This window comes from Saitoella complicata (assembly GCF_001661265.1).
Source record: "Saitoella complicata NRRL Y-17804 unplaced genomic scaffold SAICOscaffold_5, whole genome shotgun sequence".
NCBI classification, from domain to species: Eukaryota; Fungi; Ascomycota; class Saitoellomycetes; order Saitoellales; family Saitoellaceae; genus Saitoella; species Saitoella complicata.
The window spans coordinates 490,365-515,556 of record NW_017566996.1 but is presented as its reverse complement, the minus strand read 5'-3'; the positions used below and the strand labels follow the sequence as shown (position 1 = coordinate 515,556).

Genomic DNA, 25,192 nt, shown 5'->3' with positions numbered 1-25,192 from the left:
AGACAAAAAGTTACTGTAACTGGGAACTGGAAAATATTCTTTGGCGTTTTGATTTCATTGGGTTTTGGTCTTTTGCTTTTTGGTTTGGAAAACATATCACATCAAAAGAACTCCCTTTGCATCGTCTATTGAGTCTCGGTGCATCTTCCCGTGATCCTGTGACTGCTTGTCTGTCCGCTTGTATTATACATCTGACTCCTTCACTGTAGTTTTTCTCATGGCCATGGTGGTTTCCCTCACGTTCGCTCCGGGCACCGGTTAGTGGACCCTCCAGGGCTCGGACCGCACCTCTTGCGCATGTCCGTTCATACAAGCAGCGGCTTGGCTTGAACTCTATTATGCCGCAACGTGATCACGACCATCGATACAACATCGTTTCGATTGTAACTGACTGGGCTCAAGATTGTTGGGACGGCCCGTACAATCAGGTGCCAACACGTTGAAACGGACCCTTCGCAGGACAGCAGCTGTTTTATCTCATGACCTACTGCGTCACGGTCCTGTCAAGCTGATTACCCCATCTGAGCCCATCACCACATCCCGCCGTGAACGGTATAAAATGCCGGTAAAACCTCATCCTCCCCCCAAGCCTCCATCCCTACACGTTCGAACAACGCCAGAACGACCAGCTAAGCCAGAACACCTATCCGCATCTCCCTTCTCGTCTTCGACTAGTTCATCCGCACCTGAGTGGCAATCGACAGGTTCCATGTCTACTCCCGTTCCCACGGGCTCCATTGCGGGGGGTCCGATTGCACCGTTCATTGCGGCGCCTGAAGCTGTGCCGCCGTATAATAGTGATCACCAGAATCAGAGTCGGAATGTGAAGCCTCGTCAGCAGCAGGAGCACAAAATTCAGCCTCTTGATCAGGCGACGATGGATGTTGCGTTCAAGGATGATGATCAGTTGACGTATAATCGGTCGGGTACTGGGAGGTTGGATCAGTTGCATATTCAGGTGAGCTTCCGCGATCGTACGATAAGAACCTTAGTTAATGAGGGGAATAGGACTTTGAGATGTCTCGTTTGCGTTCGCTGTGGACCCGTGCTGGGGACAACCTTCCGAATTGGCAGGGCACCGCGTATGGTGGGAAGATCCGCATCACCAGAGCCAGTATCATCCAGCCGCATGGGGTGTTTGAACTCGCGAAGGTCCGAAATATTGGGCGCGGCTTCCGTAACATTGCTGATTTTTGCTACAGACGCTGTTCGTCTCGTTGCTCCCTTGGATCCAGTACGTTCAGCAAACCACCAGGAATGTCATTATGACCTTCCTCAGCACTCCCCTTATGTGGCTCACCGACCCTGTTCAAGTTTTCATGATGCTCGTCGGTTATCCTTTTGTAGCAACGGCCTTGCTCTGGTATGAGTTTGCCTTGAAGATGTTTTATTTCCTCGGAGGAAAGCGGTTGTTCCAGCATCTGTCAGACACCTATGGTGCCGGTCTTTCTGTCGTCAATTGGTCTGAGCCGGACATGTTCACCATGAAGTATCAGGATGTTGTCGTACGTGCCAAAGACAATCTGTCTAAACTAAGTACGTTGTCCAGCGAACACTCCCATGGCGGCGCTAATTATGGTTACAGACTCCCGCCCGGCAATCAAACAGATGTTGAAGGCACACGACGGCTTTCATCCGGAGTTTCCCGTCTTCGATGTTGACATTGCCAGATTCTTGTTATTAGTTTCATCCATCATGTATGAGAGGGATGACAAAAAAGTCCATGAAGCCTCGAGGGAGTACAAGCGGTTCCGCCGTCATTTTCCCACGCTTGACCCGGTGCCTCACCTCGGCGTGGATCATCCGGCTGCTACAATGCTGACGCCGGACATGGGTGAACAACCCATCCATCACGATCTTCAAACTCATATTGAAGGCTTGTTTGAGGCCTCCGTCAGGCGTCTTCAGAGGCAGGCTGAGCTTTGGTCCACACCGGGTGCTCCGATTGGATTTGCCACGGTCAGTGAACTCAACACGACTGGTAGCCCGTTCGCTGCGCTTTGGTGGCGGGAGGGCGATCACCCGTTCATTGTTGTTTCGTTCAAGGGTACCAGTCCGGGAGACTTTTCCGAATGGATCACCGATGCCACCTTCCAGAAGACGCGTGCAGGTGCTTACCTGTTTGGAGACGTTCACACGGGCTTCTATGACTCGCTGTTCCCTGACTCTTCCGGTCAGAGCACTCGTGCCTACAATGGGCGTCTTGGTCTTGCCAACTCGCCTTATGGATCCATCGTCAGTGCTGTTCGCCGCAAAGCCCAGCAGCTCGCTCGGGGCATCCCTGTCAGCCCAAGGACTACTGGTCACGTTCAGCGTCATGTACCCGTCTGGGTGACTGGACACTCTCTTGGTGCTGCAATCGCTTCTTTGTTTTATGCCCGCGTGATGAAGTCCATTGACGCTGGACACAATGATTTGGGTTCTGATGTTTTCCTTAGGGATGCTTACGTCTATGGTTGTCCGGCTGTCGGCGACTCTGACTTTGCCGAGTGGTTTGCTTCCATCTCTAGCACACCTTTTGACAATCCCCGTACTCTTTGGCGTATCATCGACGACTCCGATCTCGTAACACGGGTGCCCTTCTCGCCGCAGACTTTCGTGTCGGGAGGATGGGGTTCTGCCATCTCTTTGGTCAGCGCTCCTCTGGTGAAACGTGATTCTTTGGCCGACTACTCTGTCATCGGTCCCGGTATTCGCGTGTTCCAGGATGCCCACAAGGCACCTCTGGGTTGGAACCCAGTTGGGCATCCTTCCGATGATGTCGACGCCGTCACGCTCCATTCAACCATTCCCCGCGAAGCCCATGCCATCCGCTCAAGGATTTTCAGTACTCCGCAAGACCTTAGTCGCCAATATGTTGGCTGGGTCCGCCGTGTCATGCAGGCTAACCCAGCTCAACTCTTGGTTCTGCTCACGCCGAAACAGCTCAGGGATCACTTCACGACCGAGTACTGGCGTGCTTTGGAGAGGTCGGCTCATTTCTTTAGTGAGCATGATTCGGAGAAGGAGAAGATCCGTCAGCAGCAATATCGTCGCATCCTCGAAAAGACTCAGTAGGGGTAGGTTGTATAGGAAAACCGCTAAGTTATATGTTAGGCTTGGAATAGCTAGCGAGTCAAGTGTGGTTGGTTTGCGAGGCACTGTATCATATACTGTAGTAGGTGTACGATAGGAAGGGAATTTACCCATATCATATTGGTATCGAATGCTTCACATGTCATCGAATGACATTCCCTTGCTCGGCCTTTCTTCCACATCATCCAACATATCCAGCTCGTCCATACTTTCATCTTCATCTTCATCTCTCCTAACAACCTTCCTCTTCTTTACCTTGTCGTCTACACTCAGATCTTTCCAATCCTTCTTGACCTCCTTCTCGTCTTCTTCCATTTCAGCCCTTGCTCTTTTCTCCTTCTTCTCCCATTCTCGCTTTCGCTCCTTCTTCGTCCTGCGCTCTTCCTTCGCGGCTTTAGTTTCGAGCTGTTTGGACCATGCTGTTGTAGGCTTGATCTTAGGCTTCTTCTCCTCAGCTGGTTTGGCAGCAGAACCCTCAGCCTTCGCCTTTGCCAAAGCTTCCTTACGCGCCTTCTCCCTAACTTTATCAGCGTAGGCAAAGGTCTCCATGTCTACGACCTCGCTGTCGTACTCCACAGTACGACCCTTTAGCTCTGGCATCCGAGGTAATCGGAGTAAAGCATAGGACTTGGCAGCACCATCTAAGTCAAGCTCCTTTATCCGGAAGATGAAGGTAGCTTGGTGTTTCGTGTAAGCACGGATGTATGACACGAATGCCTTCATCGCGCGCTCGTACAAATCTCTGTCTTTCCGTACAATCTTCTTCATCTGATCCACGAGCTCATCAACTTGCTTGTCAGCCTGAATCTCCGCACCTTCCTCGTCAACCTTGATCTCGCCCTCCGGTGTAAGGCGTGGAATCCTGCGCACTGGTGTCTTCCGTACTCGGAGAAACTCGACGTAGTCCTCCTCGCGACCAGCGTTAAGGAAGACAACGGCACGTCCAGCACGGCCAGCACGACCTGCTCTTCCACATCTGTGTGCGAATGCCTTTGGATCTTGTGGTGGCTCGAGCTGGATGACAAGATCCACGTCAGAGACGTCAAGACCGCGTGCGGCAAGGTCGGTTGTGAGGAGAACGGAGGGGGTAGAGCTGGGCAGGGCCACGAATTTCTCGTAGTTCTTCTTTCGTGCTTGAGGAGTTTGCTTTCCATGAAGAGGGACAAGAATGAACTTCTTCAGAGCCGGAAGGGCAGAAAGCAAAGGGGTAAAGTAATCAACACAGGCGCATGTTGGTAGGTAGAGAATGGTCTTCGTGAGGTTGTCGTTCTTGAGAGAGTAGTTCAAAAGGCGGATAGTTTGAGCAATTTTCTCAGAAGGATGTACGGCAATATAGCCAATCTGGAGAGATGCTGGCGTGCGCTTCTCAGCGTCAGCACCAGTCTTGTTCGTAGCCACCTTGACAATAACGCGAACTGGGTTGCGAAGACCTGTACGGACAAGCTCGCCAACAGCGTCGGTCATAGTGGCACTGAAAAGACCCGTTCTTCTCTGTTTCGGCAGTTTACCGATAATGGTAGTCAACTCGGTCTTGAATCCCATATCCAACAAGCGATCCGCTTCGTCCATGACCAATACTTCAAACTCCTTGAGGATCGCAGGCGACTTTGACGAAGAGATCAGCTCGTTCAGGCGCCCAGGGGTACCGATAAGAATATGGGGGGAACTGTTGCGGAAGGTTGAAAAGTCCTGTTGTACAGTAACCGTACCACCGATGAGGAGTTGCGACTTCAAGTAGTGCGGGCTAGGTATAGGCTCCTCCCCTTCCTCGGCCTCCTCGTTGGCAGAGCCAGGCTGCATGTCCAGAAAGGACTTGAGGACCGTGTGGATCTGTGTAGCAAGTTCTCGAGTAGGCGAAATGATGACTGCCCCCACATTGTGTTTTGCCAGCGGAGTCTCCCTCCTAACCAACCTCTCCAAGATTGGCACCAAGAATGCCAGCGTCTTTCCACTTCCTGTAACTGCCTCCACAACGACATCCTTGTGCTTCATAAACAAGGGGATCGTAGAAGCCTGCACCGGGGTCATGTCGGTGAACCCCATGAGATCAATGGCCTCGGCGATCCACGGAGTCAGCGGCGTCTCCAAGGAGGTCCATGCCGTCTTGGACGTAGACTCTTGCCGTCTTGGCTTTCCAGACATTCTTAGATTTCGTGTCTACGTTACTTGCAATACGTCTTCGATACTTTTTTATCTTATCATCACGTGCAGGAAATTCGCCCCGCATCGCGACGTTGCACCCAAACGCTCGGCACCTCGAAGACCGACAGGATAAGCAGACAAGATGGGTGTTCCGGCCCTCTTCAGATTCTTGTCCAAGAAATACCCCAAGACCATCGCGCCGGTGATCGAGGACAAGCCGCAGTTGGTGAATGGCGAACTTGTTCCAGTCGACACGTCGAAGCCGAACCCAAATGGCGAGGAATTTGACAACCTCTACCTCGATATGAACGGTATCGTTCACCCCTGTTCGCACCCCGAGAACAAGCCGGCGCCTGAGACCGAAGATGAGATGATGCTTGAGGTGTTCAAGTACACCGAGCGCGTCGTCGGCATGGTTCGCCCGCGTAAGTTACTAATGATTGCTATTGACGGTGTTGCTCCCCGTGCCAAGATGAACCAGCAGCGGTCGCGTCGTTTCAGATCTGCGCAGGAAGCTGCGGCAAAGGAGAGAGAGACCGCGGCCCTGATCAAGCAACTGGAGGATGAGGGAAGAGAGGTTGATGAGAGCTTGAAGGGCAAGAAGACCTGGGATTCCAACGCGATTACGCCCGGAACACCGTTCATGGATATCCTTGCTGCTTCATTACGGTACTGGATCGCCTACCAGCTCAACTACAACCCTGGATGGAAGGACTTGAAGGTCATTCTGTCCGATGCTGGAGTTCCCGGTGAGGGAGAGCACAAGATCATGGAATTCGTGCGATCCCAGCGTGCCAGCCCTGAGCACGACCCTAACACTAAGCACGTCATTTACGGTTTGGATGCCGACCTTATTATGTTGGGTTTGGCTACCCACGAACCTCACTTCCGCGTCCTGCGTGAAGACGTCTTCTTCCAGGATAAGAACGACAAAGGGTGCAGAATATGCGGTAAGGAAGGTCATTATGCCGCTGAGTGTACAGGTGTGCCAAAGCCAAAGGAGGACAATCCGGTAGCAGTGGAGAAGCCGTTCATTTGGCTGCAAGTTGATGTGCTGAGAGAGTACCTCGAAGCCGAACTTGATATCCCACACTGTCCCTTCACGTTTGATTTGGAGCGAGCTATCGATGACTGGGTTTTCCTTTGTTTCTTCGTCGGTAACGATTTCTTGCCACACTTGCCTTCATTAGAGATTAGGGAGGGTGCGATTGACACGTTGCAGAACATCTGGAAGAGGAACCTCCCCGCCATGGGCGGGTATTTGACTTTGGATGGGAGTGTGAACATGGAGCGCGCGCAGATCGTCCTGAATGAGCTTGGAAAGCAGGAGGACAACATCTTTAGACGGCGAAAGGAGCAAGAGGTCAGGCGTGAGGAGAACAACAAGCGTCGTAAGACTGAGGCTGAGGCACGGAGGGAGGCTAACAAGAGAGGCGATGCGGGTGGCTTGACCTTCGAGCAAGAGGTCAAGGGATCGTTGCCTCAAGGTAAGCACACCAAGTTCAACGGCTCTGCTGTTGCGGCCGGACCTGATTTGTCAACTTTGGCTGTACTTGGCCGAGGAAGGGACAATCTAGAAGAGATGCGCGCGCTCAACAAGGCGCTTGTTGCAAAGAAGAATCTGTCAAACATGTCAGCTGCTCAGGCCATGCGCGCAGAGCTGCTTTCTGAGAGTGAACAGGATTCAGGTGCGCGGACGCCTGCTGACAGTACCCCTGCTGAGGTAGCAGATGAATCCGCAGTCGACGAGACTCTTCCTGCTGAGCCCATTGCCACCGACCCGATCAGTGCCGAGGTTGTGCCGCCCGTGGAGGCGGATGCTGTGTCAGCTGAGAAGACCACTCCAGGCAAGAGGAAGAGAGATGCTGATGACGAGGTCAAGAGTAGCGACGGTACGTCGAAGGTTTCTGTTGAAGATGACGACGTCGAGGATACTGTTCGTCTCTGGGAACCTGGATACAAGGACAGGTATTACGCACAGAAGTTCGGTGCAGCTCCCTCTGACAGAGATATTCGTCGTCAAGTAGCGAAAGCCTATGTTGAAGGTTTGTGCTGGGTATTGCTTTACTATTACCAGGGTTGTCCCAGTTGGACGTGGTATTACCCATACCACTACGCGCCCTTCGCATCTGATTTCGAAGATATTCAGGACTTGGACGTTAAGTTTAGCGAGGGAAAGCCATTCAAGCCTTTTGAGCAGCTTATGGGTGTATTGCCTGCGCACTCGAAGCAGCACATTCCTGAGCCGTTCCAGCAGCTCATGACGGATCCTGAGTCTGAGATCTTGGATTTCTACCCCGAAGACTTTCCCATCGATTTGAATGGAAAGAAGTTTGCTTGGCAAGGTGTTGCGCTTCTTCCGTTTATTGATGAGAAGAGGCTGTTGCATGCACTAGGCAAGAAGTACCCCGAGTTGTCTGAGGACGAAAACTTGCGCAACAAGGATGGTTATGAGTTGTTGTATTGCGGTGACCAGAACAAGCTCTATGATGAGCTCGCTGGTAAACTATACTCCAAGAAGAAGCAGGACAAGCCATTGAAGCTGAACCCGAAAGTCAGTGATGGCTTGGTTGGAAGCGTTAGTGTGGATGAAGCATGCATCCCAAACAGTACTGTGCCGTTCCCGTTGAAGCAAGGTAACTTGGAGGATATTGAGAACGACCGTTCGATCAGTGTCCGTTACCACGTGCCCAAATCTTCCTACGTTCACAAGTCGATGCTCTTGAGAGGCGTGAAGTTGAAGCCGCCTGCGCTCAACTATGCTGACAAGGAGACTGTTAGGAACGGCGGTCGTCGCGATGGACGTGGAGGATACGGCGGCGGTGGTCGTGGTCGTGGTAGAGACAGGAATGGTCCTCCGCCCGCTACTGGAGGATATAATGACCGTAGCTATGGTTACACCGACCGTGGAGCCGGACAAGCTGCCGGACATCAGGGTGGTGCTTACCAGAGCGGGTCTTCGTATGCCAGTGGCGGATACGGTGGTGGTGGCGGTGGGGGTGGGTACGGAGGCTATGGCGGCTACAATCAACAACAGCCGCCAGCGCCTACGTCCTATGGATCTTACGGCGCTGGAGGATATGGTCAGCAATACTACAGCGGCAGTAACGGCTATCCGCCTGCGCCTGGTACTGGCGGTTATGGCTCATATGGAGGCTACGGAGCTCCTCCACCGCCACCAGCTCAGGGTGGTGGATACGGCGAGTATGGTGGGTATGGCGGTCAAGGCGGTCAACAGGGTGAGAGGCGCGATGATAGGTCGAACCAAGGGTACGGATCGGGATCTGGTTACAATGGATCATACAATCAGGGTGGGTACGGTTCCAGGGACAACAGGTCGGATCGGGACTACAACAGGAGGCAATAAGTTCGTCGGGTTTCATGGGCATCTTGGCATGATATTGAGTTAGGTGAAGAACGATAATATGATTGCGTGTTCAACGGAATTTCAAGCCTGGGTATGAGCGAAGATAACTCCAGATGTCCTAACGCGCTTTCACAAAAGACAGTATGTGCCCAGAATACCCCTCATCTTGTCTCTTTACCCCACACACCCCGATTCTCAGCCTCATTCTTCTCCGGCTCACCATCAACCATCTTCTTCCTCGGCCAATCCCTCGCAACATCAATACTCTCAACAGGCCTCCACCAATCCAACAACACACCCAACAAATAATCCACAGCAACGCAAACACAAAACAACTTCCCCGCCCAGACACCACACCCATAATACCTCCTCAACCTCTCCACAAAACCGAGGGTAGGCATCTCACTAACATGATCATACACCAATTCTGTCCGTGCAGCGACATTGGTCCATGAGTACATTGTTGCAACAGCTTCGTGGAAGGTAGATGTATCGACGCGGTGGGTACGGAGCGCAGCGATGGCGCGGGATGTTGCGTGGACGAGGTCGTCTTCGGAGGGTAGGGCGAAGGATGTCATGTATTCTGGCAAGACTTCTGGTACGCCTCCAACGCGGGTGCAAACGACGTAGAGACCGCATGATGCCGCTTCAACGATGACAGTACCGAATGCCTCGGTGAGTGACGGGTGGAGGTAGATATCTCCTCGTACCATCACGTCTCTGACGTCTTCGTGTCGGATGGAACCTAGCATTTCGACACGGTCTTGTAGCAGATGTTTTTCGCGCATTTGTTCCAGATCGATTCTTTTCGGCCCATCGCCTGCGATAATGAAGCGTACCCTTGGATGTAATGCGCATATTCGTGGAATAAGGTTGATCAGTAAATCGATTCCCTTGTTGTAGAAAAGTCGCGAAATGACGATGATGGTCGTATGGTGTGGATCTCGTCGATGAGGAGCAGGCGTAAAGTTCGCGCTGACCACTGCGTTTGGGATCACGCTGACCATCTGTGGATCTAGCGCTGCTCGAAGAACGGTATTTTCTTTGCATGTATGCGAGACGCAGATGACATGATCCACGTCACTTAGAGTGAATTTCAGTATTTTGTTGGTGAAGATCGATGCGGCATCTTTAAAGCCAAAGAGTGAGTGGTCGGTAAAGACTGCCTTGATTCCCATTGTCCGTGCGTGTAGGATTGCTTCGTGACATAGCGAGGAGAGTGATGCATGACCGTGTACGATGTCAACGCGTTCTCGGATGATGATATTGCGGAATATTGGAAAGAATGAGAAGACTGTCGGTAGTGTCGCTTCTCGGTATATGGTAAGGAAAGGCACATAATAGACTTTGAGGCCGTTCGTGGTGATCCGAACGCCGGAACGGTCGCCATAGGCGTGGGTGATTACGATGACTTTGTGTCCTCGGTCGATAAGTCTCTGTACATTGCATAAGCAGGTAGTCCAAACCAAAGCAACAGATATTGCACCTGTGATAACTGGTATATATGCGATTCAATGCCACCTGATTGTGGATAGAAGAAGTCAGAGACCATCCTGCATGCCCGAGTAAGCCGCTGTTTTGCAGAGACACGAAGCCAGTGACATACGCTATCCGATACCGCCGTCGCTTTCGTCCATTGGTCATTGTCGGCTGTGCATTCACGGCATATGGTCATGGTTGTTGTCGGTTTCGGTGTCGTTGTCGGTGTCACGTGCTGATAAGCTCTATCGTCCATTTTGCGCGCTCTGCTACTCCAGAGTCCTCGAAGAAACCTCTTTCACCATTCCGTCCAAGCAGATCCTTCGATCCGCCGTTCGTCGAGGTCCTTTATTCTCCCGGCCTTTCAGTGCATTCCGACCCACCCCGTCCGCCATGTCCGCCGAAGCCCGCCTCGCTTCCCCACCCAACGACCGTCCGGCCAAGAGAGCCAGGATCGAGTCGACTCCTGCAGGCGAGTTGAAGCCGTATTGTGAAACTGACGTCGGTATTACCGAGTACATCAATCCTTCCGCGCCCGGTTTTTCGGCCATCATCAAGCAGAGGTACACCGATTTCTTGGTCAACGAGATTGATCTCGAGGGAAATGTTGTGCACTTGACCGAGTTGAGGCAGAAGGAGGACAAGAAGCCTGAGACTGAGGCTACGAGTGGGGAGAAGAAGGAGGAGGTGGTGGTTAAGGAGGCACCAAAGGAGGAGGAGAAGCCGAAGCCTATTGAAGAAGAGAAGAAGGACTTTGAGATCACTCCCGAGGGACGCGCGGAGATGGCTGCTCTCATCGGCGAGGAGTGCTTGGAGAAGGTTATCCAGCTCGTCAACACCAACGGTGCATCCGCCGCCTCCGGTCCCGTCCTCACCCGTGCGGACCTCGACAAAGATGAGCGTACAAACGTCCACCAAACGACCCGCAAGGTCTTCCCCGGCATGTTCGAAACCGAAATGATCGAAACCGGCGCCATCAAGTTCACTCTTCTCAAAAAGAAACAGCGCAACCAACGTGGCGGAGACCGCTCAAAGCCCCGAGTAAATCGTCAGGTCGAGCAGAAGACTTGGGAGGAGTTGGGTGGCGAGTTCTGTCATTTCTACCTCTACAAGGAGAATAAGGATACGATGGAGTGTGCGTCTATCTTGGCCAAGTTGCTCAAGATCTCGAACAAATCTATTGGCTTTGCGGGAACGAAGGATAGGCGTGGTTGTACCGTCCAGCGCTTCTCTATCCACCGAATCAAGCACGAACGTCTGCAGAACCTGAACAAGTCTCTCTACGGCTTCAAGATCGGTAACTTCAGCTACAGTCCCCACCAGCTGGCATTGGGCCAGCTCAAGGGCAATGAGTTCACAATTACTCTCCGTAACGTCAAGGCCGAGAACGTGGAACAGATCAACACCGCCATGCAAACCCTGAAAGAACAAGGTTTCATCAACTACTTTGGTATGCAGCGCTTCGGTACTTCGTCGATCGGAACCCATGACGCTGGAATCCTACTCCTCCAGTCCAACTGGGAAGCAGCTGTCGAGCTCATCCTCGCCGAACGTAAGTTCATGCGTGCAGAATCTGTCGAAGCTAGACGAGTTTGGAAAGAGACCAAGGACCCCGCGAAGGCCCTGAAGTTGATGCCGAGAAACTGTGTGGCTGAGTATGCTGTGCTGCAGGCTATGGTTAACACTGGTAACACCAGAAACTACTCTGCTGCGTTCCAGGCTGTGCCTAGGAACCTGAGGTTGTTGTATGTACACAGTTACCAGTCTTACGTCTGGAACTTGGTTGTGAGCGAGAGAATCAAGAACTTTGGATTGAAGCCCGTCGTCGGAGACTTGGTTCTTGTGGAAGAGGAGAAGGTCGAAGGAAAGACTCAGGATGTTGTTGATGAGGAGGCTCCCGAGCTCGAGACTTCTACCATGCACAACAATGACGCGCCTGTCGTCAGCACTGTGCCCAAGGTCAAGATTCTCACGCAGGAGGATGTGGACAGCGGCAAGTACACCATTCACGACATCGTCCTTCCTACCCCTGGTACCGAAATTCAGTACCCAAAGAACGACACCAAGCAAGCATACGTCGACATCATGGCCAAGGACTCCCTCAACCCTTTCGACATGTACCGCTCCGTCCGCGAACTCTCCCTCACCGGAAACTACCGCAAGATCGTCTACCGTCCCTCCACCGTATCCTGGGAAATCGTCAAGTACTCCGACGGAGACAAACAGCTCGTTCGTACCGATCTTGATTTGTTGATGAACACGAATGTCGAGGCGGGGGAGAGGGGTCAGGATGGTGCGTTTACGGCGATTGTGGTCAAGTTAGCGTTGGGGACGAGTCAGTATGCTACGATGGCTTTGAGGGAGGTGTTGAAGATGGATACGAGCTCGAATTTCCAGGCGGCGATGACGGCGAAGGGGGAGGACAAACTGCCCGTGGAGTAGGTCAAGCGACGGCAGAACAATTGGATTAGGAGGACGGTTCTCATTAGACAAATTGACAATCCAATAGCATTGCATATATGTCCCCTGTAGGTATCCGCTGGTCCCTCCCTATCTCTAATCGCTACGGCAGCCGTACGAGGTATGTACGCAGCGGCGGGGTCGGGCGCGCGTGCCGTGGTACTGGACTGTACTGTATGTCGGCTGCTTCCCGACGTCGGAAGAGGAGCTCAGCAGTATAAGACCGCAACTCCAAAGACCCGCATACAATGCCTGAATCAGATACATTTGAACAAACAACAATGACCCCCGCTGCTATGATACCTGGAAGCACCGCTACTTCGACCGAAAGTGCTCTGTTGGGCCAAATTCTTGAGACAATTAGGGTATGCACTCGCATATCCGGTTCTGGTCCGTGAAGCGTAGGCTGACGAGTGCGTACAGTCACTCAAATTGGACCAGGATAAGCTTGCTCAGAAGGTATGTTTCCGTCATCGACTATGCCTTGGGGCACCTGCTGACTGACTGGACACAGTTCGACCTCACCACCTCCTCAACCCTCGCAACCATTGACTCTCTCAAATCCCAAGTTGCAGCCATATCTGGCTCCTCAAGCAGTCGTCGCGGCTCAGTGGAGTCAATTGCCTCCGTCCTCAACGGCACGCCGCCAAACCCCGGCCTTCCCGCTGGTGTCCCTTTGTCTCCCACGGTGACCCCTATGCCGATGAACAACGGTGCCATGAGCACGAGGGCTATTTTCACCGGGGAAAGGAAGGTTACGGATGTGAAAGAGAGAATCGAAGATGGTTGGGGGAAGAGAGTGGTTTTGACTACGTACCCTGGCCAGTCAGGAGTTGATCCTGTTCCGTTGAAGTGGGGTGCTGAGGACCCGAGAGCTAGAGGGCCAAGTATGTCCCAAAGAATTCGCGACGTCCTACGCAAAGGCTGACTGTTTGAGACAGTTATCGTGGCTCGCCAGCCTTCTACCATCCGTAAGAGGAATGCGATCGGTGCGCATGGTGGTGTAAGTAGTTCCCCGTCAAGCAGCTTTCTTCAAGCTCGGCTAAGTAACGACGACATACAGTCATACTCGATCTACCATGCCCTTGCTGTCGCTATGGGTGACCTCCCAATCAACCACAAGCCAGACTTCACCCATACACAGCCTCCCGTTCCTATCATGCAGCAACCGCAGTGGAGTGATCCTGAGAAAATTGTGTCGATGGGTATTGAAGACCATGTCCGACAAATCTACGATATCGGCTAACTTCTCAATACAGATCCCTTCGGTCACGCCGTAGCTTCTCTCTTCTCCTCCCAGCTGGAAGCAGGACTGGACATCCGTCCCACGATCGCAGTCACTAAAGCGCACATGAAACTGATGGAATTAGAGGATGCAGTCAAGAAAGGTAGAATACAAGTAGACGGTAAGGTTGTTGTGAACCAGTCTGGTGAACTCGCTGTCACCAAAGTTGCGGTTGAGCCAGTATGGTATCTCCCTGGGGTCGCCAAGCGTTTCGGCATCGAGGAGGGAACTCTGAGGAGGGCATTGTTCGAGGACACTGGAGGTTCTTACCCCGAGTTGATCACCCGCCCCGACCTCAAGGTCTTCCTCCCACCTATCGGCGGGTTGACAGTCTATATCTTCGGTGACCCCGCCAAGGTCTCCAACCCAAACAACCGCCTCGCTCTCCGTATCCACGATGAGTGTAACGGATCAGATGTCTTCTCATCTGATATCTGCACGTGTCGACCATACCTGTTGTTCGGTATTGAGGAGGCTGTTAAGGAGGCACAGAATGGTGGAAGTGGTGTGGTGATCTACTTCAGGAAGGAGGGAAGAGCATTGGGTGAGGTTACCAAGTACTTGGTTTACAATGTTAGGAAGAGGACGGGTGATACTGCTGACAAGTACTTTGCTCGTACTGAAGGTAAGCAGGTTTTGAGTACAGTTCTGTGAGTTCTGCTGCTGACGACCGATTACAGGTATTGCCGGTGTGAAGGACATGAGGTTCCAGGCACTGATGCCGGATATCTTGCATTGGCTTGGTATCCAGAAAGTCGATAGGATGCTGTCCATGTCAAACATGGTGAGGAAGTCATTCAGCCAGCTCTTTCGCGCTTGCACTGACTTTTCCACAGAAACACGATGCGATTGTCGACAGCGGCATCCCTATTTACGAACGCGTACCTATTCCGGACGATATGATTCCAGACGGTGAGTCCCTAAACGAATTGTAGTTTTTCCGATGCTAATAGGTGACTTGCAGATTCCCGCGTTGAGATTGACGCCAAGATTCACTCTGGATACTTCACTTCTGGTGCAATTCCCACGATGGAGGACCTTGCTGGTGTGCATGGGAGGACTTGGGATGATGTTGACGTAGGTCTTCCGACTGAATGTTGAGATCCATCAGCTAATCAGGCGGCTCTGCAGCATTAAACTTGACATTTACCGCCTAACAAGCCAAGGGAGACTCACATAGATTACTCGTGTGCCTAGCTGTCATATGAACGAGCCACAACCAGAAAGATGTTGTGAAACCGGTGAGAAGTGGAAGCGAGGCGTTGAACTATAATTTTTTCTCTTCGTTGTACACCAATGATACCTATTTCCGAGTACAGATTCGGTTCATTCCCCCATCCTATTACCATATTCGGAACATGTAGGCACTGTTTCCCAGTTCACGTGCGCGTACTCTGTAACGTAGACTTTGTATGTACGTACACTTCTGAACAACAGCCCTGCGACGAGAGCGCCAGGAGTCATGAAGGTATGGCTGCTCAGATCGAGCTCTACTTTGACTCTCGCTAAATTGCCCTACAGATCCTGAAGGTAAGGGAGGCATTCCTTACAGATTACGAAGTCCTCGCACATTTCAGAGAAATTGAGGAACGGCAGAAGGAGACAGCGCGAGTACTGGGTTCAGCAGCTGCTCTGGGCTCAGCGAACTTCAGGACTATCCAGTATGAGGTGAGGCATCGGCCCATCTCCCTCAGCTATCTGCTAGAATTTGCTGACTTGGCTCACAGCTTCTTGATTACCTGAAATCATCTCCAGCAGCAAACTATACCGCAGAAGAGATCGTTCAACTGTCTCAGGATCTTGCACACTTCGATCTCACGAAGGCAGAAACACTGCAGATCATTAACTCGAGACCAAAAGCTGCAGTGGATTTATACAACATTGTTGAGGAAATGGAGAATCGGATGAGTGAGGAAGACATGCACGCCATTCTCGGGTTATTTGGGGTTACGGCTGAGGAGAATGCAGAAATGGAGAATGGTGAGGGGTACGAGGAAGGTGGAGAGGGATATGAGCACCAGGATGGACAGGAGGGCGGATACCAGGAAGGCAGGTCCCAAGAGGAAGAATATCAGGAGGAACATCAAGTCAGATATCAAGACAATGAGGAAGAAGCCAAGGCGGAACACGATGACGATGACGATGCAATGGAGGAATAATCAGACTTAAAGGATGGCGTACGATACCAAACGGAAAAGGATATAGACAATCACAATATACCCAAGGCAAAACATCGTCTATGATTAATCAAGATTTTTACTTTACACTCCCAATAATGTCTAAACACCCACGACTTACTGCTGACCCTCAGCCTCCTCAGGCGCATCCTGAGGTCCACCCATGCGGTTCCCAGCACCAGAAGCAGCCCTCTTCGCAGACACAATATCATCAACACGCAACAACATACACGCACTTTCAATCGCGGTCTTCAAACTCTGAGTCTTAACCTGTTGAGGCTCCCAAATACCATATGTGTGCATATCAACAATCTTGCCGTTATCGCCGTCGATACCGAAGGAGGATTGGCCTTCGACGTGTTTTGCGCGGAGTTGGGTAAGGACTTTAACGGGGTTTGCACCGCAGTTTTGGACGAGGGTGCGGGGGATGACTTCCATTGCGTCGGCGACGGCGCGGTAGGGCCATTGCATGACGCCTTCGATTGAGCGAGCTTTTTCGGCAAGACCAACAGAGACGGCCATTTCGGTCGCTCCACCTCCTGGGGCGAGCTTGGGGTGGAAGAAGACGTTGCGGGCAACGGACATGGCGTCCTGGAGGTTACGCTCGACCTCGTTGATGATATCCTTTGATGGACCGCGGAGGAGAATCGTGCATGCTTTGGGGTCCTTGCACTTGGTAAGGAAAGTAAAATACTCGTCTCCGATCTTCTCGATGTTGAAGAGACCACAGCCGGTGCCGACGTCAGATTCGTGCAAGTCCTCGACACGGTTGACAATGGTAGCACCCGTTGCTCGTGCGATACGGTTATTGTCAGACTTCCTCACTCGTCTCAGCGCAGTAACATTCGCCTTCAAGAAGTAGTGCTGCGCCAAATCTGATACTCCCTTCTCGGTAATAACGAGATCAGGCTTCAACGCAAGAACGGCCTCACACATAGCCTTTACCTGCTCCTCCTCAATCTGTAAGATACGGTTCCAGTCCTCCTCCTTTGTGATCTCAATATTGGTTTGAGACTCTCCCTTTTTGTATTCAAGGGGACAGTCCAAGAGGACGACACGGGGGTGCTCGATCCGTCTGCGCATCTTGGGGTGGGTAATATCTTTGTTGAGCATGACACCGTCCAATACTCGTGACTCCTCGACATCACCTCCGGGAACCTTCTCAATACGTGCGTAACGCTTGACATCGACCTCAGCACGGCCGTTGACGTCGGTCGCGACGGTACGGACGGCATCAAGAGCAAGTTTGCACATAAGGTCGTTCCACTTGGCGACGAACTTGGTACCAATAGATGCGGAAATCAAGCGAGTCATCTCCTTATCATCCTCAACATTCACGGGAATCGAAACCTTCTCCACGATGTCCAAAGCATCCTTCAAAGCCTCCTTCAACGCCGAAATAATAACAACAGGATGGATGTTCCTCTCCAAATGAGGAAGAGCATACGCAAGAATCTCTCCAGCCAAGATAATGACAGTGGTAGTTCCATCACCGACCTCCTCGTCCTGTGTTCTTGAGAGCTCGATCATGGACTTAGCGGCAGGGTGAGCAACATCGATTTCACGGAGAATGGAGTGACCATCGTTGGTGAGGAGGACACCGCCCATAGGGTCGAGGAGCATCTTCAACATGGCTTTTGGTCCAAGACATGTGCGGATGATGTCGGCGACGGTCTTGGCCGCGGTGATGTTAGAGGTCTGGGCCTTACGGCCGGTTTGGCGTTCGCCGTTGTTGTTGACGACGATGACAGGGGCGTTCATAATGACAGACTGTAGCAAGCAATGTTAGCATTCATTGCACCAATATGTCGCGTCGTCGAAGAAATAGAAACACCAAAAGCTCCTGAAGCAGAACTTTAGAGTCAAGCCGAACGCGAAGATCCACAGAGCTCCTCGACCAATTCCATTCCTTAAACGCGATGACAAGACTACGTACCTTCTATCTGATTGCCTTCTGTTATTCCTCGTCGTTGCTCGTCTCGTAAGGTTCAGGTGCCCTGCAGGTGCGATGCGCGTTGAGCCTCACGTGCATCCGAGGTTGTCGACGTTACCTACCGAATATTGGAAATCATGAATTGGGTCTGTACAGCTTGTAAGACCGGCGGACGACGAGCGGTCCAGCCACAGAAGCTCAGAAGAACTTTCGCAGGTGCGCTTGGAGACGTGGTCGTTGAGAGTGGAGCAATGGAGCTGATCGATCCCTGCAGTCTCCTCGGCCGCCCATAGCCCCCTTCCCAAGCCCCGGTTGGACTACAAATACGTTCGCGACAATGCGGAATTAGTCGAGAAGAACTGTGTAGATCGAAATTTCGCAAAGGCAGCACCGAATGTGGCAAAGCTCGTTGCGTTCTACGATGATTTTACCGAGAAGACAAGGGGATTGAACAACATGCTCCGACAACGAAATGCGTTAACGGATCGCATCAAAGCGGCTCCCAATGGCAAAAAGAAGGAACTAGTACAGGAAGCCAGCAAGCTTAAAGCGCCCATTCAAGCGCAGGAGCAAGCATTACGGGATACAGAAGCACAACTCCTCAACACAGGATTGACGCTACCCAACACGACCCACCCCTCCGCACCCCTCGGCCCCGAAGAAAACGCAATAACTGTCGATCTCCTCAACCCCTCCTCCAAGCTTGACACTCCTAACCTCAAGGACCACGTCACCATCGCGCAGGACCTGGACCTCGTCGACTTCACCGCCGCATCCCGAGTCTCAGGTGGCTCATGGTACTACCTCAAAAATTCCGCAGTCCTCCTCGAACAGGCCCTCATCAACTACTCCCTCCAAAAAGCGATCTCAAAGGGTTTCATGCCAGTGAGACCACCCGATGTCGTGAGAACTGAAGTCGCTGCGGCATGTGGATTCAGACCCAGAGAGGGCGCGGCAGATGACCAGACATACCGCGTCTCACACGGATCAGCTGACAATACTGTCGACCTCTGCCTAGCCGGAACCGCCGAAATTCCCCTCGCAGGTCTCGAAATCGACACCATCTTCCCCGAATCATCCCTCCCCCGCCGCGTCGTCGGTGTCGGCCGCGCTTTCCGTGCGGAAGCAGGCGCAGGCGGACTCGATGCCAAGGGCCTCTACCGTGTGCACGAGTTCACCAAGATCGAACTCTTTGCGTGGACAGAACCCCACGCATCAGACGCCATGCTCGAGGAAATCCGCACACTTCAGGAGGAAATCGTCTCAGAACTTGGCCTCCACGCCCGTGTCCTCGACATGCCGACCCACGAACTCGGCGCATCCGCATACCGCAAATACGATATCGAAGCTTGGATGCCTTCCCGTGGCTGGGGTGAAGTATCCTCTGCTTCGAATTGCACAGACTACCAGGCACGGAGGTTGAATACGAGATATAGGACGCAGGATGGGTTGAAGTTCGTACATACGCTGAATGGAACGGCCGTTGCGGTGCCAAGGATGATTATTGCGATTTTGGAGAATGGGCAGACGGAGGATGGGAGAGTGAGGATTCCTGAGGTGTTGCGGCCGTTCATAGGTGGTGCGGAGTTCATTGAGAAAAGGTAACTCCGCCATACAATCTAAGATCAAGTAACAACTCCTGTCATAAATGGGCTATGAATCCCACGTCCGCTCCCTTCCCCTCATCTTTCCATCCACCCTCCTATCTTCTTCCACCCGCCGGTGGTGCACTCATTGTCTGCTGCGCTGCCAAAATCTCCTGTACCTTTTTCTGCGTCTGTGCCGCAAGGTAATGCCACACACTCTCATCCATCCATTCCTTCTGATAAAAGTCGGATTTCCGACTCTCCTCCTCATCAACAGCACGGTCACCAAGGACCACCTCAAGATCACGTGATTGCGCATCAATCCATCGTTTGAGGTAGTTCGTGGGGTCCTTGGAGAACTCAAGGAAAAACTGACGCTTAAGACGATTAGCATCCAAAGCGCCAATGAGAACGGAGATTCTGTCGTCAAGTTCGAGGATCTTGGGATCTGGGGTAGAAAGAGCAGACAAGAGGCTGGCAATCTCCTTCGTAGACTCATTATCGTAGGTCTCAATCTCGATGTCGAAGGCCGTGGGAGCCATGGTCGTCTCCTGATCCACCTTGACAGTATATGTCAACGTAATAGGGTCAGCAGGACAATTTGTCAAGGGCCTTAACGCCTGCGTCAGGTCCGCGAATGCAATCCTGTCCACGCCAAAGAGATGCTTCAACACCATATCGCAATTGATCATTCTCAACTCTTCCGGGTCTTGGAGATTATGGTATTTCGCGTAGCGCCAGAGGGCCATGACAATCTCAGGCATGTTGCCCTCCCGCATGTCAATAACATTGGCAAGAGATGGGTGAATCTTATACTTCTCGGCGAGGAGGAGGGGGTGGATGTGGATGCGTACGGGACAGTCGGTATCGCCTTTGCGCTTGATTTCAAGGGCGTCGAAAGCTGGGCCGCGCTGTGCAGGGTTGGGGTTTTGCTGCCACTGTAGAATTGGCCTTGTTAGCATGGTCGAGACTGCTTTTTCATGGGATGCTTGTACCTCAACGACATTCCCGTCAGGATACAAGTCCCGACTTCGCTCAATGTCCACCACGACACTTCTGACGACATCCGAGAATTTTTTCGAATCGTCTTCCAATACTCTGCCTTCGATCTTCAGGGTCCAGGACGGGATAGCACCGGTCTCGAAATCGAACGCGTTTGTATCGAGTTGGTCGGTGGCCTGCCATGGCTGGTCTGAGGCAGTATTTGAAATGAAGATACGGAGTGTTTGCTTGGTCTGTATAAAGAGGGTCAGAGAATGCACTACAACTTATGCAAATGAAAACATACCCTTCGTGGAATGTCAATGGCTTCTCCCAGATCGCCCCTCTTGCGCATCATCACCGCGTCGAGCCGTCGCTCAACATCGCGTAGACTGTTGTACTCCTGAAAGGCAACTCCATCAGTACTGCACAAAAGGCATTCAGGATATTGCGTACTTCCACATTCGGCACAAGCTCAGCAATTCTCTTTGGCACGTCGCGCAATATTGGCTTATTCAACCGCGTAAGACCAGATGGTTGACGTGGAGGACCCGGCGGCAGACCGGGAGGACCTCGGCGACGTTGGTATCCTGGGACAGTATGTTGAGGAGGTCTTGCGCCTGCTGGGATCATTGCGGTTGTATGCGACGAGTCGCGGGTATATGCTGTTTGGAGGAGCACGCGCACCGGCTGGGCTCGAGCGTTTCGCCCTGGCTTGAATGCAGCTTGAAGCAACCTTACTCGCGATTGAAGGTCGTTTCTTGAAGGAGGTGCTTACGTGTTGAAAGATCTGCTTGTTATCCTATCTGGCTCAGTTCATGTCTTGCCCGTTTCCCGCTGTTTGCACCATCCCTTTTTGTAGTTCTCCGGTTTCCAATTGAGGATCCCCCGTTTCTTCAATTGACTTGCGCGCCGTTTTTACACCCCTAAGTTAACCTCAACCAAGAAGTACAAACCCGGCAGCCCTCACGTGCCTTAGGTGACGTACGCGCATTCAAACCACTACACCGAGACTCGAAGCATACAGACCCGGACAATCAGTGCAATTCAACGACAATGGTTGACGCAACATCACAACTTCAGCAAGCCAAAGACGCTCACAAGAAAGGCGACCTTCACTCTGCCGAGCAGGGTTATGTTGCCATTCTCTCTACTGAGCTAGGAAACACGAATGATACTGTGGTGAGAGAGCAGGAAGATGCATTGCTTGGTTTGGGAGAGTTGTATAGGGATCAGAAGTATGTTTCGCCAACTGAATGATTATGGAATGACGATTAACGTATGTTGACAGAAACATTGATGCCCTCGCCGACCTTGTCCGCAAGTCTCGGACATTCATGTCTTCCTTCGCCAAAGCCAAGTCCGCAAAGATCATCCGTACCCTCATCGACGACTTCAACCCAATCCCCTCCGCGACCCCCGTCCAAATCAGCATCACCAAAGAATGCATCGAATGGGCCCTAAACGACAAGCGAATCTTTCTCCGCCAAACGCTGGAGGCAAAGTTGATTGGGTTGTACTTGGAGAACGCGCAATTCCAGGATGCGCTCAAGTTGATCGAGACCTTGTTGCGTGAGTTGAAGAAGCTTGACGATAAGGCTATGCTTGTCGAGGTACACCTCTTGGAGTCACGCGTGCTTTCCGCATTGCGCAACCTCGCCAAGTCAAGAGCCGCCCTCACCGCAGCCCGCACGAACGCCAACTCGATTTACTGCCCACCCTTGCTTCAAGCTGGATTGGATATGCAGTCCGGTATCTTGCATGCGGATGATAGGGATTTCAAGACTGGCTACTCCTACTTCTTCGAGGCGTTGGAGGGGTACGCGGGCATCAACTCTCCTTCTGCATCGAACAAGGAGGCTGCGGTCGACACGTACGGCGATGCTGTCAGGGCATTGAAATACATGCTGTTGTGCAAGATCATGATGTCGGAAACCGACGACCTCGGTGTCGTGATCGGCAGCAAGATGGCGCAAAAGTACGTCGGCCGCGAGGTGGAGGCGATGAAGGCTGTCGCGGTGGCTCACCAGAAGAAGAGTCTCGCGGAATTCGAGAAAGCGCTAAGCAACTACAAATCGGAGCTTCAGACCGATCCTATCATTCGCCAGCACTTTACGGCACTCTACGACTCGCTCCTCGAGTCTAACCTTTTGCGCATCTTGCAGCCCTTTTCACGGGTGGAGATTTCGTATATCGCAGAGACCATCCAGCTGAGTCAGCAACAGGTGGAGAACAAGTTGTCACAAATGATCTTGGACAAGGTGTTGAAGGGCGTGCTCGACCAAGGTAGTGGCTGCGTGGAGATCTTCGAGGAGCAGGAGAAGGAGGTGTTGTATAACCAAGCAGTGGAGACTATGAAGCACCTTGGGGATGTCGTAGACCTGTTGTACGAGAAAGCGAGGAAGCTGCGCTGAATGAAGCGCACCATTGCAAAGATAGGGAGTCAGGAGGAGTAGTAATATACCCAGGGATTGTATTCCAAATGCATCAAATTTGTTTGGTTTCATGTGCATGCCTTCCAAACGCCATAATAACAACCACTACCCAAACATGAAATCCAATTTTTGTGTGTCAAGTTCAGATCTCTCATTCACATCCCCAGCTCCACCCCTATGCCGCTGTTGCAGGGGCAGGTGCTCCCTCTACTGCTACCTCCGCTGCCGGTGCCTCTTCCTCCTGAAGCAACTCATCTGCCCAGGCCTGGACACCTCCTGCCGTGCCTTGGCGCGTCATACCCTCCCGAGTCCTCGCAGTCGCCTTCTCAAGCCAGTCCTGAACGACCTTGCCCTCCTTCTCATATGCACGCTCCAAAACACTCTTGTTCCAGATCGTGCCGCAGCCGTTATGAAGGTTCTCTTCGCGGGCGATACGCTGGAGGACTTCAGATCTGGCGCGGAGTTTGTAGAATTGGAAACAGGCTTGGAGGTAGGCGTTCTGCTTTGACATGCCGGCTTTACGCATGAGCCATAACTGGTGTTGCACGACGCTGTGAGAACGTTAGCATCGGTTCGCGAATCTACGTAAAAGGGGTGTTTGACATACCTCTCACCATCTAGCGGCTTTCCTGGCTGCTCCAACATGCTCCAATCATACTTATCGTAATCTCTCCCATCGTTCTCGGTGATAACCCTCGGCCTTGCCAACTCCCACGGGTGTTCTTTGTAGAACTCTGCCCTTAGGTTATCCTCTGGATAATCGATTTTTCTTGGGTTCCTCTTCTGCATGACGATGTTCGTTGATGGTGGACGGTGGAGAATAGGGCGGTACCATGCTGGCTCGATCTTGAGTTGCTTGCCAGCGAGAAGGTCGGACGCCTTCTGGTGGACACGGAGGGCTCTATAGTCGCGGGGCATGACTGTGGGTGATCTGCCTTCTTGCAACAATTTGGTGTGGGGGTTGCGATATTCACCCAGCTTCGTGTACGCCTGCAATGTGCCTGGGACTTTGGATTTCCTCGGACGGCTGGAAAACGAGATGCATCAATGTATTTTGAACATAATACCAAGTGTTTTTCATTCCCGTCCAAGCTCGAACAGCAGGCGTTTTCTTCATCTCATTTGGCCTTGCCGACGTCACAGCTGAACTCCTCGAGACCAAAGTGAAGCAGCTGGAAAAGGAAGGAGCCTACGCCCCGAAGAGATGCCTGTAAGACTTAAGGGTTCATCGCTCTCGTCATTGACTAACATGCGTCTTACAGTCAACCCAATTCCTCACAGCTCACCACGAGCCCTCCGCACACTCCTCAGACATCTACTCCTCCATCCTCACCTCCACACACCTCATCACAGCCTCCGGAGACTCAACAATTAAATTCTGGGACGCAGCAAGTCCTGAACATACCCTGATAAACACAATAGAAACACCACATGCTGCGGGTATCCATCATTTGGCTGTGAATGCCGAGGGAAACAGGATGGTAAGCGTTGGGTTTGCTGGAGAGGTGATAGTGTGGGACCTGGAAGAAATGAAAGAAGTAGGACGAATCGAAGGTGGGCTCTTCTGGTATTGGCCTGTATATGGTGACTAATGTAGAGCCTACAGAACCAGGCTCAAAAGACACAGCATGGTCAATCGCCCTCTCCCCCGACACAAAAACCCTCGCAACAACCTCCTACGCCGGAAAAATGACAATCTACGATCTCGCATCATCCTCCCGCCTCGCTTCAGACGATACCCGCGGTTCATTCGGCACCTGCATAGCCTACTCCCCCGACGGTCGGTACATCGCAACCGGCCACCAAAACGGGGGCCTCTACATCTTTAGCACCGAAACGGGAAGAATGTTTCATTCGCTACCAGGACATGGCTCAAATACGGTCAGAGGGGTGAAGTTTAGTCCGGGAAGTAGTTTGTTGGCATCCGTCGGCGACTCAGAAACGATATGTCTCCACGACCCGCGGTCAGGAGAACAGGTCGCATCACTAACAGGCCACAACCGATGGGTATTCGCTCTAGACTGGAATAGAACTGGAGAATATATCGCGTCAGCCGCTGTGGATGGAAAAGTCAAGGTGTGGGATGTACGGACACGGGAGTGCGTGTGTACGGTTAGTGATAATGAGGGTCCGGTTTGGGACGTGAGCTGGACGAAGACGGGGATTGAGGGGTTCGTTACGGTGGGTGCGGTGGGTGATGTTAGATGGTATAGGGCTGCTGCATCGGAGTAAAAAGATAAAGAAGAACTTGCATTGCATTTGGTGGTTTGGT

The 25,192-nt window shown here is 52.2% G+C and overlaps 12 protein-coding genes across 12 annotated transcripts; 7 read left to right on the top strand and 5 right to left on the bottom strand.

Moving 5' to 3' along the window:
* Positions 1–709: 709 nt before the first annotated feature.
* Positions 710–3,057, top strand: SAICODRAFT_6023 (alpha/beta-hydrolase; the record flags this gene model as incomplete). The annotated part of the gene is made up of 4 exons (XM_019169743.1): positions 710–958; positions 1,009–1,152; positions 1,203–1,536; positions 1,586–3,057. 4 exons carry the CDS (start codon positions 710–712, stop codon positions 3,055–3,057), a joined length of 2,199 nt encoding a protein of 732 aa, XP_019025942.1.
* A 587-nt stretch (positions 3,058–3,644) lies between these two features.
* Positions 3,645–5,253, bottom strand: SAICODRAFT_77576 (DEAD-domain-containing protein; the record flags this gene model as incomplete). Its single annotated transcript, XM_019171067.1, has 1 exon — positions 3,645–5,253. A coding segment is annotated over exon 1 (1,572 nt), but the record flags the coding sequence as incomplete, so codon positions are not given.
* A 3,492-nt stretch (positions 5,254–8,745) lies between these two features.
* SAICODRAFT_17816 (UDP-Glycosyltransferase/glycogen phosphorylase) lies at positions 8,746–10,257 on the bottom strand (the record flags this gene model as incomplete). Its single annotated transcript, XM_019165866.1, has 3 exons — positions 10,191–10,257; positions 10,071–10,137; positions 8,746–10,020 (listed from the first exon to the last, which is right to left on the bottom strand). Exons 1-3 carry the CDS (start codon positions 10,226–10,228, stop codon positions 8,746–8,748), a joined length of 1,380 nt encoding a protein of 459 aa, XP_019025940.1. The 5' UTR covers positions 10,229–10,257.
* A 188-nt stretch (positions 10,258–10,445) lies between these two features.
* On the top strand, positions 10,446–12,592 carry SAICODRAFT_89834 (tRNA pseudouridine synthase D). The gene is made up of 2 exons (XM_019171661.1): positions 10,446–10,753; positions 10,808–12,592. The coding sequence occupies exons 1-2, from the start codon at positions 10,457–10,459 to the stop codon at positions 12,503–12,505; spliced, it is 1,995 nt and encodes a 664-aa protein (XP_019025939.1). The 5' UTR covers positions 10,446–10,456; the 3' UTR covers positions 12,506–12,592.
* A 150-nt stretch (positions 12,593–12,742) lies between these two features.
* SAICODRAFT_89833 (uncharacterized protein) lies at positions 12,743–14,979 on the top strand. Its single transcript, XM_019171660.1, has 10 exons — positions 12,743–12,888; positions 12,947–12,982; positions 13,038–13,410; positions 13,465–13,526; positions 13,587–13,728; positions 13,783–14,433; positions 14,489–14,592; positions 14,645–14,720; positions 14,773–14,885; positions 14,940–14,979. Exons 1-10 carry the CDS (start codon positions 12,772–12,774, stop codon positions 14,943–14,945), a joined length of 1,680 nt encoding a protein of 559 aa, XP_019025938.1. The 5' UTR covers positions 12,743–12,771; the 3' UTR covers positions 14,946–14,979.
* A 262-nt stretch (positions 14,980–15,241) lies between these two features.
* Positions 15,242–16,082, top strand: SAICODRAFT_77561 (uncharacterized protein). Its single transcript, XM_019171066.1, has 3 exons — positions 15,242–15,276; positions 15,330–15,476; positions 15,536–16,082. The coding sequence occupies exons 1-3, from the start codon at positions 15,271–15,273 to the stop codon at positions 15,965–15,967; spliced, it is 585 nt and encodes a 194-aa protein (XP_019025937.1). The 5' UTR covers positions 15,242–15,270; the 3' UTR covers positions 15,968–16,082.
* Positions 16,083–16,102: 20 nt separating this feature from the next.
* SAICODRAFT_89827 (T-complex protein 1) lies at positions 16,103–17,959 on the bottom strand (the record flags this gene model as incomplete). The annotated part of the gene is made up of 2 exons (XM_019171659.1): positions 17,922–17,959; positions 16,103–17,755 (listed from the first exon to the last, which is right to left on the bottom strand). The coding sequence occupies exon 2, from the start codon at positions 17,744–17,746 to the stop codon at positions 16,103–16,105; it is 1,644 nt and encodes a 547-aa protein (XP_019025936.1). The 5' UTR covers positions 17,747–17,755; positions 17,922–17,959.
* A 96-nt stretch (positions 17,960–18,055) lies between these two features.
* Positions 18,056–19,523, top strand: SAICODRAFT_17812 (seryl-tRNA synthetase; the record flags this gene model as incomplete). The annotated part of the gene is made up of 2 exons (XM_019165865.1): positions 18,056–18,134; positions 18,193–19,523. 2 exons carry the CDS (start codon positions 18,056–18,058, stop codon positions 19,521–19,523), a joined length of 1,410 nt encoding a protein of 469 aa, XP_019025935.1.
* Positions 19,524–19,620: 97 nt separating this feature from the next.
* Positions 19,621–21,118, bottom strand: SAICODRAFT_53885 (SWI/SNF and RSC complex subunit Ssr3; the record flags this gene model as incomplete). Its single annotated transcript, XM_019169241.1, has 4 exons — positions 19,621–20,442; positions 20,500–20,739; positions 20,793–20,888; positions 20,942–21,118. The coding sequence occupies 4 exons, from the start codon at positions 21,116–21,118 to the stop codon at positions 19,621–19,623; spliced, it is 1,335 nt and encodes a 444-aa protein (XP_019025934.1).
* A 398-nt stretch (positions 21,119–21,516) lies between these two features.
* SAICODRAFT_89818 (26S proteasome non-ATPase regulatory subunit 11) lies at positions 21,517–22,899 on the top strand (the record flags this gene model as incomplete). The annotated part of the gene is made up of 2 exons (XM_019171657.1): positions 21,517–21,723; positions 21,777–22,899. Exons 1-2 carry the CDS (start codon positions 21,542–21,544, stop codon positions 22,897–22,899), a joined length of 1,305 nt encoding a protein of 434 aa, XP_019025933.1. The 5' UTR covers positions 21,517–21,541.
* A 30-nt stretch (positions 22,900–22,929) lies between these two features.
* SAICODRAFT_69995 (uncharacterized protein) lies at positions 22,930–23,863 on the bottom strand. The gene is made up of 2 exons (XM_019170527.1): positions 23,528–23,863; positions 22,930–23,471 (listed from the first exon to the last, which is right to left on the bottom strand). Exons 1-2 carry the CDS (start codon positions 23,836–23,838, stop codon positions 23,096–23,098), a joined length of 687 nt encoding a protein of 228 aa, XP_019025932.1. The 5' UTR covers positions 23,839–23,863; the 3' UTR covers positions 22,930–23,095.
* Positions 23,864–24,124: 261 nt separating this feature from the next.
* Positions 24,125–25,152, top strand: SAICODRAFT_6012 (meiotic recombination protein rec14; the record flags this gene model as incomplete). The annotated part of the gene is made up of 3 exons (XM_019169733.1): positions 24,125–24,130; positions 24,183–24,474; positions 24,527–25,152. The coding sequence occupies 3 exons, from the start codon at positions 24,125–24,127 to the stop codon at positions 25,150–25,152; spliced, it is 924 nt and encodes a 307-aa protein (XP_019025931.1).
* Positions 25,153–25,192: the final 40 nt, after the last annotated feature.

What these genes read in the sequence shown, in the direction of transcription:
- SAICODRAFT_89834 (XM_019171661.1), top strand. Translation starts at nt 10,457, where the DNA reads ATGTCCGCCGAAGCCCGCCTCGCTTCCCCACCCAACGACCGTCCGGCC. An exon ending in GGGAGAAGAAGGAGGAGGTG is followed by an intron (nt 10,754 to 10,807) that starts GTGGTTAAGGAG and finishes ATTGAAGAAGAG; the next exon opens with AAGAAGGACTTTGAGATCAC.
- SAICODRAFT_89833 (XM_019171660.1), top strand. Translation starts at nt 12,772, where the DNA reads ATGCCTGAATCAGATACATTTGAACAAACAACAATGACCCCCGCTGCT. An exon ending in CGATCGGTGCGCATGGTGGT is followed by an intron (nt 13,527 to 13,586) that starts GTAAGTAGTTCC and finishes GACGACATACAG; the next exon opens with TCATACTCGATCTACCATGC. An exon ending in TGAGAAAATTGTGTCGATGG is followed by an intron (nt 13,729 to 13,782) that starts GTATTGAAGACC and finishes TTCTCAATACAG; the next exon opens with ATCCCTTCGGTCACGCCGTA.
- SAICODRAFT_77561 (XM_019171066.1), top strand. An exon ending in TCAGGACTATCCAGTATGAG is followed by an intron (nt 15,477 to 15,535) that starts GTGAGGCATCGG and finishes CTTGGCTCACAG; the next exon opens with CTTCTTGATTACCTGAAATC.
- SAICODRAFT_69995 (XM_019170527.1), bottom strand. Translation starts at nt 23,838, where the DNA reads ATGCCCCGCGACTATAGAGCCCTCCGTGTCCACCAGAAGGCGTCCGAC. An exon ending in AAGCCGCTAGATGGTGAGAG is followed by an intron (nt 23,472 to 23,527) that starts GTATGTCAAACA and finishes ACGTTCTCACAG; the next exon opens with CGTCGTGCAACACCAGTTAT.